At 39.4% G+C, this 15,096-nt stretch overlaps 2 protein-coding genes across 2 annotated transcripts in view; one reads left to right on the top strand and one right to left on the bottom strand.

The window, feature by feature from the left end:
• Positions 1 to 3,859, top strand: part of N6AMT1 (N-6 adenine-specific DNA methyltransferase 1 (putative)) — an 8,663-nt gene extending 4,804 nt beyond the window's left edge. The window contains exons 4-6 of the mRNA XM_015422992.1: positions 199 to 282; positions 2,221 to 2,362; positions 3,351 to 3,859. Coding sequence (XP_015278478.1) covers positions 199 to 282; positions 2,221 to 2,362; positions 3,351 to 3,457 — 333 coding nt within the window. The 3' untranslated portion in view covers positions 3,458 to 3,859. The remainder of the gene's footprint in view (positions 1 to 198; positions 283 to 2,220; positions 2,363 to 3,350) is intronic.
• A 517-nt stretch (positions 3,860 to 4,376) lies between these two features.
• LTN1 (listerin E3 ubiquitin protein ligase 1) overlaps positions 4,377 to 15,096 on the bottom strand; it is a 40,714-nt gene continuing 29,994 nt past the window's right edge. Inside the window, exons 22-30 of the mRNA XM_015422985.1 lie at positions 13,643 to 13,856; positions 11,365 to 11,599; positions 10,488 to 10,562; positions 9,684 to 9,870; positions 8,580 to 8,751; positions 7,254 to 7,474; positions 5,679 to 5,873; positions 5,035 to 5,202; positions 4,377 to 4,769 (exon numbers count right to left, since the gene is read on the bottom strand). Of these exons, the coding sequence (XP_015278471.1) occupies positions 4,707 to 4,769; positions 5,035 to 5,202; positions 5,679 to 5,873; positions 7,254 to 7,474; positions 8,580 to 8,751; positions 9,684 to 9,870; positions 10,488 to 10,562; positions 11,365 to 11,599; positions 13,643 to 13,856 (1,530 nt within the window). The 3' untranslated portion in view covers positions 4,377 to 4,706. The remainder of the gene's footprint in view (positions 4,770 to 5,034; positions 5,203 to 5,678; positions 5,874 to 7,253; positions 7,475 to 8,579; positions 8,752 to 9,683; positions 9,871 to 10,487; positions 10,563 to 11,364; positions 11,600 to 13,642; positions 13,857 to 15,096) is intronic.

Below are 15,096 nucleotides of genomic sequence, written 5' to 3' on the forward strand. Positions count from 1 at the left end.
TCCCCTGTTTCAAAAATAGTACACCCCCCCCCCCCCCAAATCTGGAAGATGAGTTTTCTGTATTTGGGCTACACATGAGAAATTTTGACTCCCATTACATTTCATGTAATGAGATTTATGTGTGTCATTTAATGCAAAATGGAATTTGTTAAGGAATAAAAGGCATCTTTCTTTTATTTTGCTTCAACTTATGTCTAGGTAACAGGATTGTTGCCACGACTTCTTGGGAAAGTTGATTTGCTGCTGTTTAACCCACCTTATGTGGTAACTCCTTCTGTTGAGGTGAGACCATGTATTTAAGGAAGGCATTCATTGCATACTAGATACCAGCTGTTACACACAACATATGCAGTATTTCACTGTAGTTATCTGAAAATTTTAGGGTTTTTTTAAAAAAATGTTTTTATTAGTTTCAAAGAAAGGTACTACAGAGAGAGAAAAAGAAAAACAAAATAAGAAACAGAATAGAAAAATCTAACAGAATGGATACTATACTCATACATCAGTTTTGGTTACATTGTACTTATAGAATCTAAGTCTTCTATGCAGTTGTCTGTAATTGTTTCACCTTGGGTAGAGTCCTACCACTCCGCTGGGCTTGGAACATTTATCTGGCAGATTTATTTATTTATTTGGATTCTATGATAGTCTCACCCATTTTATTTCAAAGTTTCCTTTGAGAGCCAGTTTGGTGTAGTGGTTAAGTGCGCGGACTCTAATCTGGGAGAACTGGGTTTGATTCCCCACTCCTCCACTTGCACCTGGCTGGATGACCTTGGGCAAGCCGTAGTTCTGATAAGAGCTGTTCTTGAAAAAGAGCAGTTTCTGTCAAGAGCTATCTCAGCCCCACCTACCTCACAGGGTGTCTGTTGTGGGGAGGGGAAGGGAAAGGAGTTTGTAAGCCACTCTGAGACTCCTTTGGGTAGTGAAGGGCGGGGTATAAATCCAATCTCCTCTTCTTGTTTTTCATGTAATTGTAAAGTTAGTTTATCCATTTCTGCTGCGTTATCTGAAAATGTTGGTGAAGGTCTATGGAGGTTTTAATATTTACCAATTCACCTTCAGTCTCATACCTATTTTTATATTTAATAAGGTAATTTGTGAGGAATTCTTATTCTTAATATTAGTTAAGAATGTGTTTTCTGACACCTGCATCCTTATCCTAAAGCATGCTTGCTCAGAAGTACAGTCCTCCGATCTATGGGGCTTGCTCTCGAATAAGTGTGCTGCTAATTAAGGAGGATCCCTGTAGTAGCTGGTGGCATGTAGGACCTGTTGGGGAGGATCTAGTAGTAAATTTCCACTAATGAATTATGTGTGTTGCTGTGTGTGATTCCCCCCCCCAACTCTTTTCCTCCTATTGCAGGATCCCCCCAACCCAGTTTAACCCACATGCTGTTCCATAGGGTCCCCTATCCACCAGGAACAGGAAAGCAAGGAAGTCTCATTCCACATACAGAACTCCATTTTGCCAGTAGAAATTACTGCTGCATCCAACCCACTATTTAGTAAATGTGCTTAGGCTTGCAGTTTGCTAAGGCTCATCAGTAATCCTTGAAAATAAATGTTGAGATTCATTATTTAAGTTCTCCAAAATGTTCATTGGAGTTTAATAACAGCTACTGAAGTGAGGTGATGCTTGGTTTCAGTAAATGTAGCAATCATGTTATTTATCCTACGATGTAAGTTTGTTTTATTTATTTGCAAAATTTATACCCTGACTTTCTGGCTTCATCAGGGCCATTCAAGACATCTAACAGATTAAAAACATACACCATGAAAACATGTCTTAAAAACAATTAACCAAACAAAAACACATCACTAAAACAACTAAAACCAAGCTAAAATACACATACAAAAATATTTAAAACAGCAGGAAAAAGGGATTACTTGAGGGTATGCCATATGAAACAAAAAAGTCTTCACCTACTGGTGGAAGATGGCAACAGAAGGGGACAGGTGAGTTTCAGAGTTTTTGTGTCACAACCAATGAACCCCTCTCTTGGGTTGCTACCTGCCTAATCTCAGAAGGCAGGGGACCTTTAGCAGGGCCTTGGACAATGACCATAGAGGTTGGGTAGGTTCCTAAGGAAGTAGATGGTTGTTCAGGTGCGCTGGTCCCAAAATGTATAGTGCTTTAAAGGTCAACACCTGAACCTTGAGTTGTTCCTGGAAATATTGTGTGATCTGACTGCAATTTTCTTTTTTCATTTATTCTAGGTGAAAAGCCATGGAATAGCAGCAGCCTGGGCTGGAGGTAAAAATGGCAGAGAAGTTATGGATAGGCTCTTTCCAGTTGTGTCAGACTTGCTTTCAACAAGAGGTTTATTTTACCTAGTTACAGTTAAAGAAAATAATCCAGGTATTGTTTATTTTAAATTCTTTAGTTCACTGAAAGCTTAGTCTTGTCATGTTAATAATTCACTTGTCTGAAAATACTGCTTGCGAAATCTTTGTGAATGTGTCTTGGGGATGATTTTATACTGAATTGGGTGCAACTACTTTTTCTAATACCTAATCTGAGCTACATATGCCCTTCAAGGTGGAACTATTGCCATTGAACTCATACTATCAATAGATGGCCTTGTAAGGAACATAAAATCTTATTAAGCATGTATCAAAAGGTGTAAAATGGCCAAAGGGTGCCTTCCAGAACAGAATTTCTACATCTTTGTTAAGCAGGTAATAATGGTAAAGCAGAAATAGAGACAGCCAGAAGTGACAGTGCAGTTAACAGCATTTGTAAAGTCGGTTTGTTCCTGGTAATCCGCCTTTATAAATCCATGTTCACACACTTTCAGAGTTAAAAGAAAAAAAAACTTGGACATGTCCACTTGGGGCACTGAAGGAGCTCTCGTAGGGAGTATATACACATCAAGCTGTCTTATACTGAATCAAGGTCATTTTGTCTGCTCAGAATGGCAGTGGCTCTACACTCTCAGGGCAGGTTCTTCCACATAATCTACTACCTGATCCCCTTAACTGGTGTTGTCAGGGACTGACCCTGGGACATTCTGCATGCCAAGCAGATGCTTTGCCACTGAGCTATGGCCCCTCCCTATGTGTAGCTGTCCTGTATATTTGAAAAATGCCAAGCAGCATATGACAGCTCATACCTTGAATAAACCTTTGTCGGTCTTAAAGGTGCCACTGGACTCTAAATTTGTCCTGTATACCACTTATCCTGTTATTTTTCTAGCTTCAGTCTTTTTTCCTTTGTTTTTTGCACTTTGTCAAATAAGCAAAAGGGAAAAGATTTCCTCATGAGGCGAGACATGGCAAATAATTATTTAATAGGATATGGCTGGTGACTGCTGAATTTAAACTGAGTTTTTATTGTTTAATTGCAGATGAAATTATAGAAATGTTACAGAAAACTGGTTTAAAAGGCACCAAAGCAGTATGTAGACAAGCCGGAAGTGAAAATCTCTCAGTACTGAGATTCTGTAAATCCTGAAGACTTCATATGCTATTATACTGGGGGGTAAATCACAATTAAAAAAATATATTTTTGTATAATTATGCTGTCATGAATTTGTTTGTAGTTTGTCATGGTGTTGAAAGATGCTAATTTTATCTGCTTAGTTAGTTGTTGAATAGTGCAAATTCACCACTGTGGAAAGAAGTCATTACAATGAAGGTGGAGAGCAGGCAGGAAAATATTATACTGCAGGATTTATGTTTGGACCCCATGGTATGCAAGTGTGTACCTTTTTATTGCAAACTTTTACAAGAAATATAACTCGGAGAAGTCCATTACCAGTGATGCAATGTGGACTGTTCTACTATCCTGATTGTCAGCAGAGTGCTACCATAAGACTACTTTTTGCCTCTCTTCATCTTGTAGCATCGTGAGCAGTTGCTACAGCCATCTTCCATGCACTTTTCCAATATTTTGGAACTTCATTGCAACTGTGGTCATTTTAGGAAATGACAGTTGGGTACACAGCAAAGTAGCTGCCATGGGGGCTGAGACCCAAACATAAAATACTGGGAAGTTCCATGCCGTACATCCCCCTACAATAAATGTAGTTGTTTCCAAACGGGTGCTCCCTGCAGCAAGAAAGGCGATGGCTCCTGGACTCTTCTGATATATCTCATACTCCAGAAATGCAGAAAAACTAATAGGATTGGCGGGGTTTGTTTTTTTTCTTGGAGAAAGAAGCAAATGGGCACTAGGAACCAAATTGGTGGGCACCATGATGCTCATAGGAATCACACTGGGGACCACCGTTGTAACCTTTCAGTGGGTTTATTGGCTTACCTTTAGAGACATCACTAGTTTCTTTGATTTACACATGAGATGGCAAATTTTGGTGTTAGAAAGTTTGGGAGCCCGTTCTCATCTGGGATCAACAGAGACTGTGCAGTCAACCCCCCCTCCCTCCCCTGATTGAAAGTGTGAGGTAGACAGAAGGCCCTAGGCTTAAGGGTTGGATGTTCTAACCACTTGGTGGTGGTGGGGGGGAGAAACATGGGAATCAAATCTCCCTTTGATTTCAAACTCCTTATCTCACTCTTCTTGAAAGGTAAGTGTGGGGAAGAATAAATAAGTCTATTTAATGGAAATTGTATGCTGTAGACATGGATCATGATGACCAAACGATGCAAGATTTTTATTTTAAATAAGGCTAAAATTAGCTTATTTCATAACTGAATCCAGGTGTGCTTGGTGTTTGAGAAATTCACAGAAGTAGAGATGTATTTCAGAAGAAGGTCTCTCGACAAAGCGGACAGGTGGACTTGTTACTAGATGTAAACCACTTGTACTGGAAAAGGTAAAACAAAAAATTAAAAGCAGTCATTCTCATGGAGCAAATATGCTTGATATTAATCAGCTATTTAAGGGGATAGATAGGTGCTGCCTTGTCAAGGAATATTCATTCTCTCAGTTTCACTAAAATGATGCAGTTTCTACATATTTGCCTCTGAGTGGCACGTATAACTACTCCAGTTATTTACCCATGGGAATCCTTGGCTCTGTTTCACTTCCTGTTGTTTTAAATGAAAAGTGTGTCTATTCCAGGTACTTACAAGGCAGGCAGAATGGAACTTTTTCTTGCATGTTCTGCAGGCTTTTTTGGGAAGAGAGTAGTTAGAACCATGTATAACAGAGAAACAGATCATGCAGTCTTCAACACCTTCAAAACGCTTATCCACGTTGTTTTTCCATAATGCTAAACCTTCCATAATGCTTCCATTCTAAAAAAAGAAAAGGAAAGGAAATTCTTCATAGTAGTCAGTAATACATTGTTATATTGTTTCCCACAGTATCCCAGCTTTTCTTGGATCCCTTCATCTATACAGATATTTCAGGGGAAATATAAATGGTGGTAAGATGTTTTAACTATTATTGTAAGCTGCCTTGATTGAACCAAGAGGAAAGGCGGGATATAAATGTTTCCATAAAGAAATAAAGTAACAACTTAGCTGTAAGAAATTTCAAAGCAGCACTGTCTTTTAGAAAAAGCTGTGTCCTCTGGATGGACAATGTTATACTGGTCAAGTCAAACTGGCACTGTCAGACGGTAAACAGCAGGGCTTGCACGGTTTTCCTGCACCTGTTTGCTGCTCTGAGCAAATCTCTGGTATAATGTGGGTTGTTTCTGATATTATACAGCAAAGACTGAACTACTACAGTGTTCTCCAAACTGAGAGGATTCTGATTAGAAACATACCTGATGAGTGAGATATGTGCTCAACTGTAGCATCCAGTTGCGCCACTGTTGAACAGCTACACCAACTCTCTTTCCACTCTCCACAGTGATGGAGCCCAGGGGGTAATTTTGGGGAAGCTGTATTATCAACTCGATGAATATATCATCGACTGAGTATGTAGCAATGACTTCTCGAGTAGCAGATCGAGCCTTTACCTGTGGAAAACAGAAATCTTCAGTGCATAGAACACTTCTCACTTTCCAGAGATCTTTATAGTGCCAAATGATTTTAAATGTACATCACAGCAGAGCATTATACACAGAGTTTTAGCTAAAATATGAAGCATAAGTGGACACCTGATTGGTCAAACAAATAATAAAGCATTCTGTTTACATAACTGTCATTTTTAGAAGTAGTACAGGATCAGTTCTTTGGCAAGCTTTGACTTTTTGTTTTCCTTTCTATTACTAAGCACAAGAAAGACAATTATCCTAGAAATAGTTCTGCTTCACCTGTGTTATTTCAGGTATTACAAGACACTTCCAAATATCACTGTTCAGGATAGTATATGTGTCCTGTGGCAACCTTTGTGCTAACTGAAAACACCATTTAGAAACCTGATTTTGAGGAGGTGGCTTTTGGTACCACTTCAAATATCTATATATTTTAGGGTTGACTTGAAGCATATTGTATAATAGTCATATATTTATTTAAATATTTAAAATATTTCCATCCTATCCATCCCAATATCAGAGGGCAGGTAATACCAAGAAACTTTAAAACAGACATCTGTTAAAGCTCCAAAAATGTTTAAAATTCTATCTAGTTTCAACAAATATAAAAGAACCAGTGTTTTCTATAGTATACTAACACATACCCCAAAAAAATCCATGTAAAAATATATTTTATTTTGATAACAGAAAGCGTTCTGAAACAGATAGGTTTTACCGGCCTTATGAAATGTCAGCAGAGGCCCAGTACATTGCTTCAGGGTAAATTATTCCATAATTTGAGGGGCAAATTTCAAGAAAATCCTATTCTTGGACTACTGGACTTCCAGAGGAAATGGCACAGTTAACAAATGCTGATAGGCAGAGCTAACAAAGCTTATAAATCTAAATCAGAAAAGGTGGTCCTTCACTTATGTGGCCCCCAGATTATATCAGTAATCACCAGCACCATGAATTGGACCCGGAAGCAAGATGTTTTAACACAGGTGTGTGTATGATATGACAAACACCCTTAAATAAGCATGCAGCTGAATTTTGAATGAGCTGTAGTTTCTGAGTTGTTTTCTAGGGCAGGCCTACACAGAGTGCATTACATCTAGCTGAGAGCTTATTGTGCCACTGATCACAATATTCAGATCAGTTGAGTTCAAAAGATAATTTCTTAACCAAGGCAACTGAGTTGGGAGCGGGGGTGTTCTTGTTTTTGCCACATCTTGTACTTGTTTTTTTAAAAAGAAGGAAAGAGTCTGAAAGCTTTCCAGACTTTTTGCCTGCTCTGACTATGCTGACTTCAGCCCATTTAAGATGGGAAGTTTAATTTACAAATATATAAATGCATGCAGACTTGGTGAAGATTATACTAACCATCATGCCATTAAACAACTGTGTGCTGGTCTGCACCGAAGATATTTCTTGTGATGAAAGGATGTTACTGACATATTTGCTTGTAAATTTATCTACAATGCTGAAGACTCGTTTCTCACAGCTATTCCACCAAAGGCGAACCATGGCTGGCAAATCTTTTAATGTCATGCAGTAAACTGAGCAAGCCAGATGTGGGATCTGTGATGACAGTGTTGACATGTCTGGAGAACACATTGGGAAAGTGGTTATAAAATAAGAGAAGTTAAGACTATAGCTCCTCCACAGATCTCCCACAATTTCAATTGCTTTCTTCTCATGATGTGATAAAATCTGTAACTTGATGCTGGGGTACATGATAGACTCACCAAGGGAGAGCAGACAAGGCTTTGCCTGTTGAGAATTCTGACAACTCCCCTGCCTACTCCACAGTGACTAATTTTCTTTGCTCCTCACCTTCCCAGCGCTAAAGGAAAATTAGTTGCTTAGTAGAAACGCAAGTCAAAATAAACAATGGACAGTTGACAGTTTTCTTTCTGGGACAGTAAAGCTATCACTCGTAGTCTCTGAACATGCTGTACTGTACATGCTTACAATCCACACATGCACAACACAGGAGTTACCCACATGCTGCTGTCTCAACTGGTGGGCTATGGTTCTTAGTCATTAATAAACCTGCTTGTGCAAAGATGAGCCATCTGCCTGGTTAAACCAGAAGGCTGCAGTGCTTACTCTCAAGGACTCGTATTCACAGTTCCATGTGCTAAAGTTCATGAGCAACACGGCAGAGAATCTGGCAGCTCAGGAGGTAGTGACTTTGCCAAACACGCCTGTAAATGGAGTGCTCATTTGAAAACGGCTTGATATGAGAGGCAGAATGCACCAGTTATATAATGAGAATATATGATGACAGACATAACCCAAGAGCTTGACTTGGGAAACTCAAGACAAAACATGCAGTGTAACTATTACAACAAATGACAAATGTAGAATTAACTTTTAACAGTCTGAGAACTAAACTCCAAAACAGTGTTAGGAGGGTTTTTCCCCCTTGCATGATTTATATCATGACAGAACAATGACAATATAATATTTGCAGTGACTGTGCTGAAGGAAATGTCTAATTCCAGGTGTTTTCTAGCAATAGCTCACTTATGATTCAAAATTAGAAATAAAGGGTCTTTCAGGTTGCTCTCCTAGGAACACTCCCCTGGGAGTAAGTCTCATTGTCTAAAACGGGACTCGAGACTCTTGCATGGGATCATTTTGTTTCACTTTAAAGTATGTTTAACCTTAACAATTAAAAAGCTTCAAACCATTTTGACTGACCTTTAACATCTAAAGTAAGCTCTTCAGTAAAATATGTTTTTGTGTCCTTATTAGGAAATTCAGCTGTTGATCCTGGAAAAGCTGGGTTTTCTGGCATAAGCCTGAACAGGTGATACAGTAGTTTATTCAAACTCTTAGTTCTTCGAAGGTATTGTGAATAAAGAGCTCGTAACTGACAGTGAAGAAAAAATATATTAAAATGATTCCCAATGAAACGTGTTCTCAAAAACAGACAGACAAAAGAATGTATCCAACAAGACAAAAGTTGTAGTAGAATTCAAAGCAGATTAGATAATAATATTCCCCTATCAAGTTTTAACACATACTCTTAAGTACACTGATGGTATCATTGCTCAAGCTGTTTAAAAAGCAGATCACAATCCAACATGCAGTCATTCAGAGAAGATTAAATTATCCTATCTAGCTAAATTATATGCCATACACTACAAAGTCCAACAAAATCTGTATGTTTGTGGGTCACTATAGAAGGGAACAAAGAAAAGGACCATGAACAAGAACCACATTGAACAAAAGGTTCACGCAACAGAATGCTAGGCCACCCTAATTTCCATTTGGGGGTGTGTGTGTGCTACTACAGCATATACCCTGTTGGATAAATAATATGTTACTGATGCATGGAGAAAAACTGGAGCTTTATAGTCCTATTCTTCCACAACTTTTTAAATACCTGAAATTGTGCCTACAGTTTATAGACAAGTAGATCAAAATCCAACATGCAGTCATTCAGAGAAGATGAAATAATCCTGTCTAGCTAAACTATATGCCAAACAATACAAAGTGCACTAAAAGCTGTATGTCTGTGGGTCATTCAGCATACCGTTAATTAACATTCAGCATACCATTTATCTATAAACACAGCAATATAGTTCCCTTGGTAAAAGTCAGATTGCTCACATATGTAAGAGCCAGGTATGTTACCAGGTATAAGAAGCACCTTATGCACTTCCAAATCTTTCCTTCCTATAGTCAGAAATGAGATCTCTATATTGTTTTGTACAATTAAATGCCATTTATTCCAACTGCCACAGAACATCTCATGTACAGATCTGTGAAAGTACAATTTACACACTGGGTTACACTTACCTGAGAAGATGCTGCCTTGAAAAAAGTTAATATTAATTTCCATGTGAGCAGATACCCTAAAACAAGGCAAAACTCCTCACTCAATGGCTGAACAACTGCAAACTCTCCAACTGGAATGCATTCTAGGACATTTTCTAGTAAATCTTCTTGAGTGGCAAGAATAGTCATAAGAGCTGCTGGGGGAGACCTAAAATGAAAAGGAGAAAGAAAACTGTTGATTTTACTGTCAGATGGGTTTTCCTGTTCAGAACATTAAAAAAATCAGGCAGCCTTCAGGTATACAACTAAATACAAACCAAATACAACTAAAATAAAATGTGCACAAACCCAGACTGTTGCTGAAATCACATGTGTGCCTCTTTCTCCTCCCTAATTTGTGCTGAGAATCATGATTAAACACTAACTAGCAACCCACAACACAGACTGCCAGTCCCTTTTAACTGTAGCTTCCTTCCTTAGTTACAAGTCTTTTTGCAGGTCTGTCAGGTCTGTACACATTTAGCTGTGAAAGTACCTAGCAATAACTGATTTTCTACCCCTTGTTTCAAAGCCTGAAAAATATGGTGTTATACCAGAGGAGCCACATTAATTTATGCAGGTAGAGCTAATAAATTACGTTTTGTTTTGAGGGTTTTGGAAGGTCTCCATCTGACTGAAACTCATGTTTAGGAAAAATGGTGTAGGAGCAAAGAAAGCCTTGAAATTTGAACACAAAGTATCTGCATTAGATTTATAAACCTTTAATATTCAAATACTATTGCAAGTGTGTCAATTTCAACCTCAGATATTAGCAAAGAAACATACAATGATAGTTCTTCCTCTTCATCACCATAGGACTTGAGGTCTTTATTGTCAAATTCAGGCAAATCAGACATTAACCTGGAAATTGAAAAAAAGAAAAAAGAATCAGTCCATATTTTTAAAGCGTGGAATTTATCTTATTCTGATTTTATTAACCACTGGTAATTAAGTACTAAAGTGAACACACTGTTACACATTACAGTCATCTACATAAAACAGGCTACAATAAGACTGCATAATTGTTTGTGGATGAGAAAGGCTTCTGTCCTAAGCTGGTGACTTTCATAATGCAACACGCTGTAATGCAGAGCTTCTCTTGCCATCCTCACCCCAACAGTAATTACGTTTAATATACTGGCCACTGTATATGGCAAAAGGAGACCTGCAATACCTCACTACTGGGTGAGGAGAGGCAGAAGGAGTAGAAGATTCATCGTTTCCCCCTTTCACTCATTTACTCTGCCTTCAGGAAACGAATTTGTGGAGCAACCCACCACGGTACAGCAATGGTTTGCAATTCCTCTGCAGAAGAGTAGAACAGATGAAACACTTTCTGAGCCCCTTATTCCAAGGACTTTCCAGTTATATGTATTTATGGCAGAAAAAGCAGCAGCTGATCCCTGTGTCTTAGGATGATGTTGGGGGGCACTTAAAGACTGTAAGGATTTAACAGGCTCCTAATTTATATGATTAACCAAGATCACTGCTAGTGCATAAGACGCTATTTATTGTTTGTACATCATGTGGAACATTAAGACTCATTCATTAATGCAAGATGATGCCTAGTTGTTTTTCCCCCCTAGGCAAATTTTCTATTGATAAGGTGAAAATGAAAACAGAAAGACATCAAACTATATATATGGAGGAGTAACCAACTTACTTATTTAGCATGTGGTATACCGTGATTTGAACAGGTCTAGCTCTGAACAGCAGTAGTGGAGATAGTGTATTTAACAAGGTCTGCACTTTATCAGGAAGGTTTGTCTTCTGGCTAGCAACAAATTTGGCAGGAAGTTTGTGGTTCAGTAACTGATCCTTTGAGACAAATATTAGAGCTTCACCCAAGGGCTTCAACACAGAGTTCTGAAATGACGTTTCTGACATATTTTTGTCTCCTGGTCAAAGAACATAAAAGACAATTTTCATTAAGTTTTGCAGTTTATCACAGAAATTAAAGAGCACTATTATTTCCCAAACCAGCCGAATACCGAAAACGTGTGATACTGTTCTTGTATGTTTTTTCAACAGCCCAAAGGAAAAGTGGGATAAAAATATTTTAATAAACATATAAACAGACTGCAGAAGATAAATCATTATTAGACACTTTAACTGGCTCATAATTTTAATGAGTTTAAAAGTGTGGAAAAGCAGATGGAACAAACTGATATTAAATGGATGGATGTTTATCCTATTTCATCCATTTAGCCTATGTTGAAAGGTTAGAGAGTTGTAATTCTGGCAACAAGGGGTGGGGAAAGTGGACAGAGGCAGCTGTTTGTCCCTTTGCCATAATACTAGAACTCAAGAGGCACCTATGAAGTTCATAGGCAATAGATTCAGGATGAATAAATGAAAGGACTTCTTTACTAAACGAACAATTAAATTGTGGAATTTGCTACCAGAGGATGAAGTGAGGGCCATGAGCACAGATGGCTTTAAAAGGAGATTAGTTAGATTCACTGAGGATATGTCCACTGCAAATGCTAGACTAAAGGGAATCTCCACATTCAGAGGAGGAGGAGGAGATTGGATTTATACCCCGCCCTTCACTTGGAGTCTCAGAGCAGCTTACAAGCTCCTTTCCCTTCCCCTCCCCACAAAAGACACCCTGTGAGGTAGGTGGGGCTGAGAGAGCTCTTTCAATAACTGCCCTTTCAAGGACAGCTCTGACAGAACTATGGCTTGCCCAAGGTCATCCAGCAGCTGCAAGTGGAGGAGTGGGGAATCAAACCCGGTTCTCCGAGATTAGAGTCTGCACACTTAACAAACCTCTGACTATTAGTCCAAGAAGGCAACATCAGGCCTTGGCCACTATGTCCTGTTTAACCCCCTTAGGGTAACTGGTAGACTACCGCATCAGGCCTTGGCCACTATGTCCTGTTTGTTAACTCCCTTAGGGTAACTGGTAGACTACTGCATAAAACAGGATGCTGGACTAGATGGACCACTGGTCTGAGCCAGCAAGGCTCTTATGTTCTTATGATTCTGACTATGAGATAAAAGGCCTGACTTTTCACATACCTTTAAATATTGAGTTTATTATTCAGTGGTGGCAACTGTTAAATACAAAGGCTATTCAGAATATGTGGTAAATGTCTTCCTACAAGACCACTGGTCACAGCCTTAACAGAAGGGTGTGTGTGTGTGTGTGTGTGTGTGTGTATTTTTAAAAAGGATTATGGTCTTGGTACTGTCTGCCCCCTTACTAAAAGTTGCAATCCCTGGATATAAACTTTTATCTAAGTGGTGAGGATCTGTGAAAAAGAAGAGTTTGAGACTGCAACTAATGTCACTATGAGCACTGAATAAACATAAACTTAGAGAATCTTCCTGAGGGATATTCTTACAAATGCGCAAGTTTGGTGTAGTGGTTAAGTGCGTGGGCTCTAATCTGGGAGAACCAGGTTTGATTCCCCACTTGTACCTGGCTGGATGACCTTGGGCAAGTCATAGTTCTGGCACAGCTGTCCTTGAAAAAGAGCAGTTTCTGTCAGCGCTCTCTCAGCCCCACCTACCTCACAGGGTGTCTGTTGTGGGGAGAGGAGGGGAAGGGAAAGGAGTTTGTAAGCCACTCTGAGACTCCCTTGGGTAGTGAAGGGCAGGGTATAAATACAATCTCTTCTCTTCTTCTTCTATGTAAGGAGTTTTCCAGTGGGAAATGGGAAGGGACTGAAAACAACAGGAGAAAAACTGGAGGGATAGGCAGAATGAAAGGATGCTGAAACCATGCAAAGAATATCTCTAATTTAGGATCATGCATTACCCTAGAAGCATTGGCTATAGCTTGCACTACATCTCTAGTTGTGCAGTTTCAGTTTTATTTAAATTAAACAGATAGAAATATATATTATTAAAATAAATGACCTGGCACTGTAGACAGTGTGTCATGGATTCCATACTATGTCAGTTAGCACACTTGTCTTTTGCCACAAACTTACTTGTGATTTTTACCATCAAAGGTAAAAGTAAACTATGAATGCCTTCAGAAAAGAACTCCTGCCATTCACTTATGAGGTTTGCTGGAAGTTTTTCAATGATTTCTGGAGTTAATGCCTGGAAGTAGGCACTCAAGGCAGTAGTCAAGTCACAGCTCACACAGGCAAACACTTGTACCAGTGCAATAAAAAAGACTGCCTGGCTTTCACTTGTGGTCTGAAAAGAAAGGCAGACACAGACTTCTGTTCTTTTTCCATCCTGTTAATACCCAACCACACAATTGTTACCTCTATCATGTTATACATTCTTTTAGTTTATCATCTCAATCAAGCTCTTTTTTTCTTTTATGACAAATAAAAGCAATTTCTGTCTTTGAGTATACTCAAAAGTCTTTAAAGCTTAAGTAATGCCTTAATGATTCTCATTCTGTATTGTTATCATCATCATATATTCTAATAGCAAAGTCAGCCAGATCATTGGATATCTAAATTCAGTGACTAGAGCTGTGAAGGAGCAAGAGATATCTTTCTCCAAACCTGAAAAGGGCCCCATGTTTGCAGGAAAATGTGAAATTAAAAATTTTTGGGGGGAATTTTAAAACCTGAAAACAATAACAGGAGCATTTGTAGCTTTAAGCAACAGATTCCCTCAATGGCTGGCGCTAGGCAACCACAGTATTCCAGCCATGGTCTGTCAGTAAAAGAGAGAGACCTTTCCAGGCCTATTTTGGCCTTTGAGGGAGGACTTATTGGGGCCAGGAGATTTAGTGGTTGAGTCTTTGGAGGGCAGGGTTTGGAGAGTGAAGAGGCCTCAGTCAGATATCATACCATACAATCCACTCTCCAAAGCAGTCATTTTCTCCAGGGGGACAGATCTCTGTCATCTGGAGCTCAGTTGTAATTCTGGGAGATCTCCAGGTTAAGAGCTTAAGACAGAGGAGCAGATAAAGGTAGGCTGCCTGATGTGCAGGAAGGAGATAGGGTTGCCAGCTCCAGGTTAAGAAATTCCTAGAGAATTGGGGGGTGGAGCCTGGGGGGGTTGAGGAGGAGAGGGACCTCAGAAGGGTATAATGCCATTGATTTCACCTTCCAAAGCAGCCATTTCTTTCCTGGGAACTAGGGTTGCCAACCTCCAGGTGGGGGTTGGTGATCACCCAGAATTATAACTTCTCTCCAGATGACAGAGATCAATTCCCCGGAGAAAATAGACTCTATGGCATTACATCCTGCTGAGGTTGCTTCCCTCCCCAAGCCTTGCCCTCTCAAGGCTCCATCCCCAGATCTCGAGGAATTTCCCAACCTGGAGCTGGCAACCCTAAGGGGGAACTGATCTCTGTAGTTGGGAGATGTGTTGTGATTCCAGGAGATCTCTAGGCCGTACCTGGAGGCTGACAACCCTACAAGGAAAGCAGGAAGTAGAAAAAGGGGAAAGGCTATGGGGCTCTCAGAAAAGGGAA

The sequence above is a fragment of the Gekko japonicus genome, unplaced genomic scaffold (assembly GCF_001447785.1).
Source record: "Gekko japonicus isolate JY-2015 unplaced genomic scaffold, Gekko_japonicus_V1.1 scaffold178, whole genome shotgun sequence".
NCBI lineage: Eukaryota > Metazoa > Chordata > Lepidosauria > Squamata > Gekkonidae > Gekko > Gekko japonicus.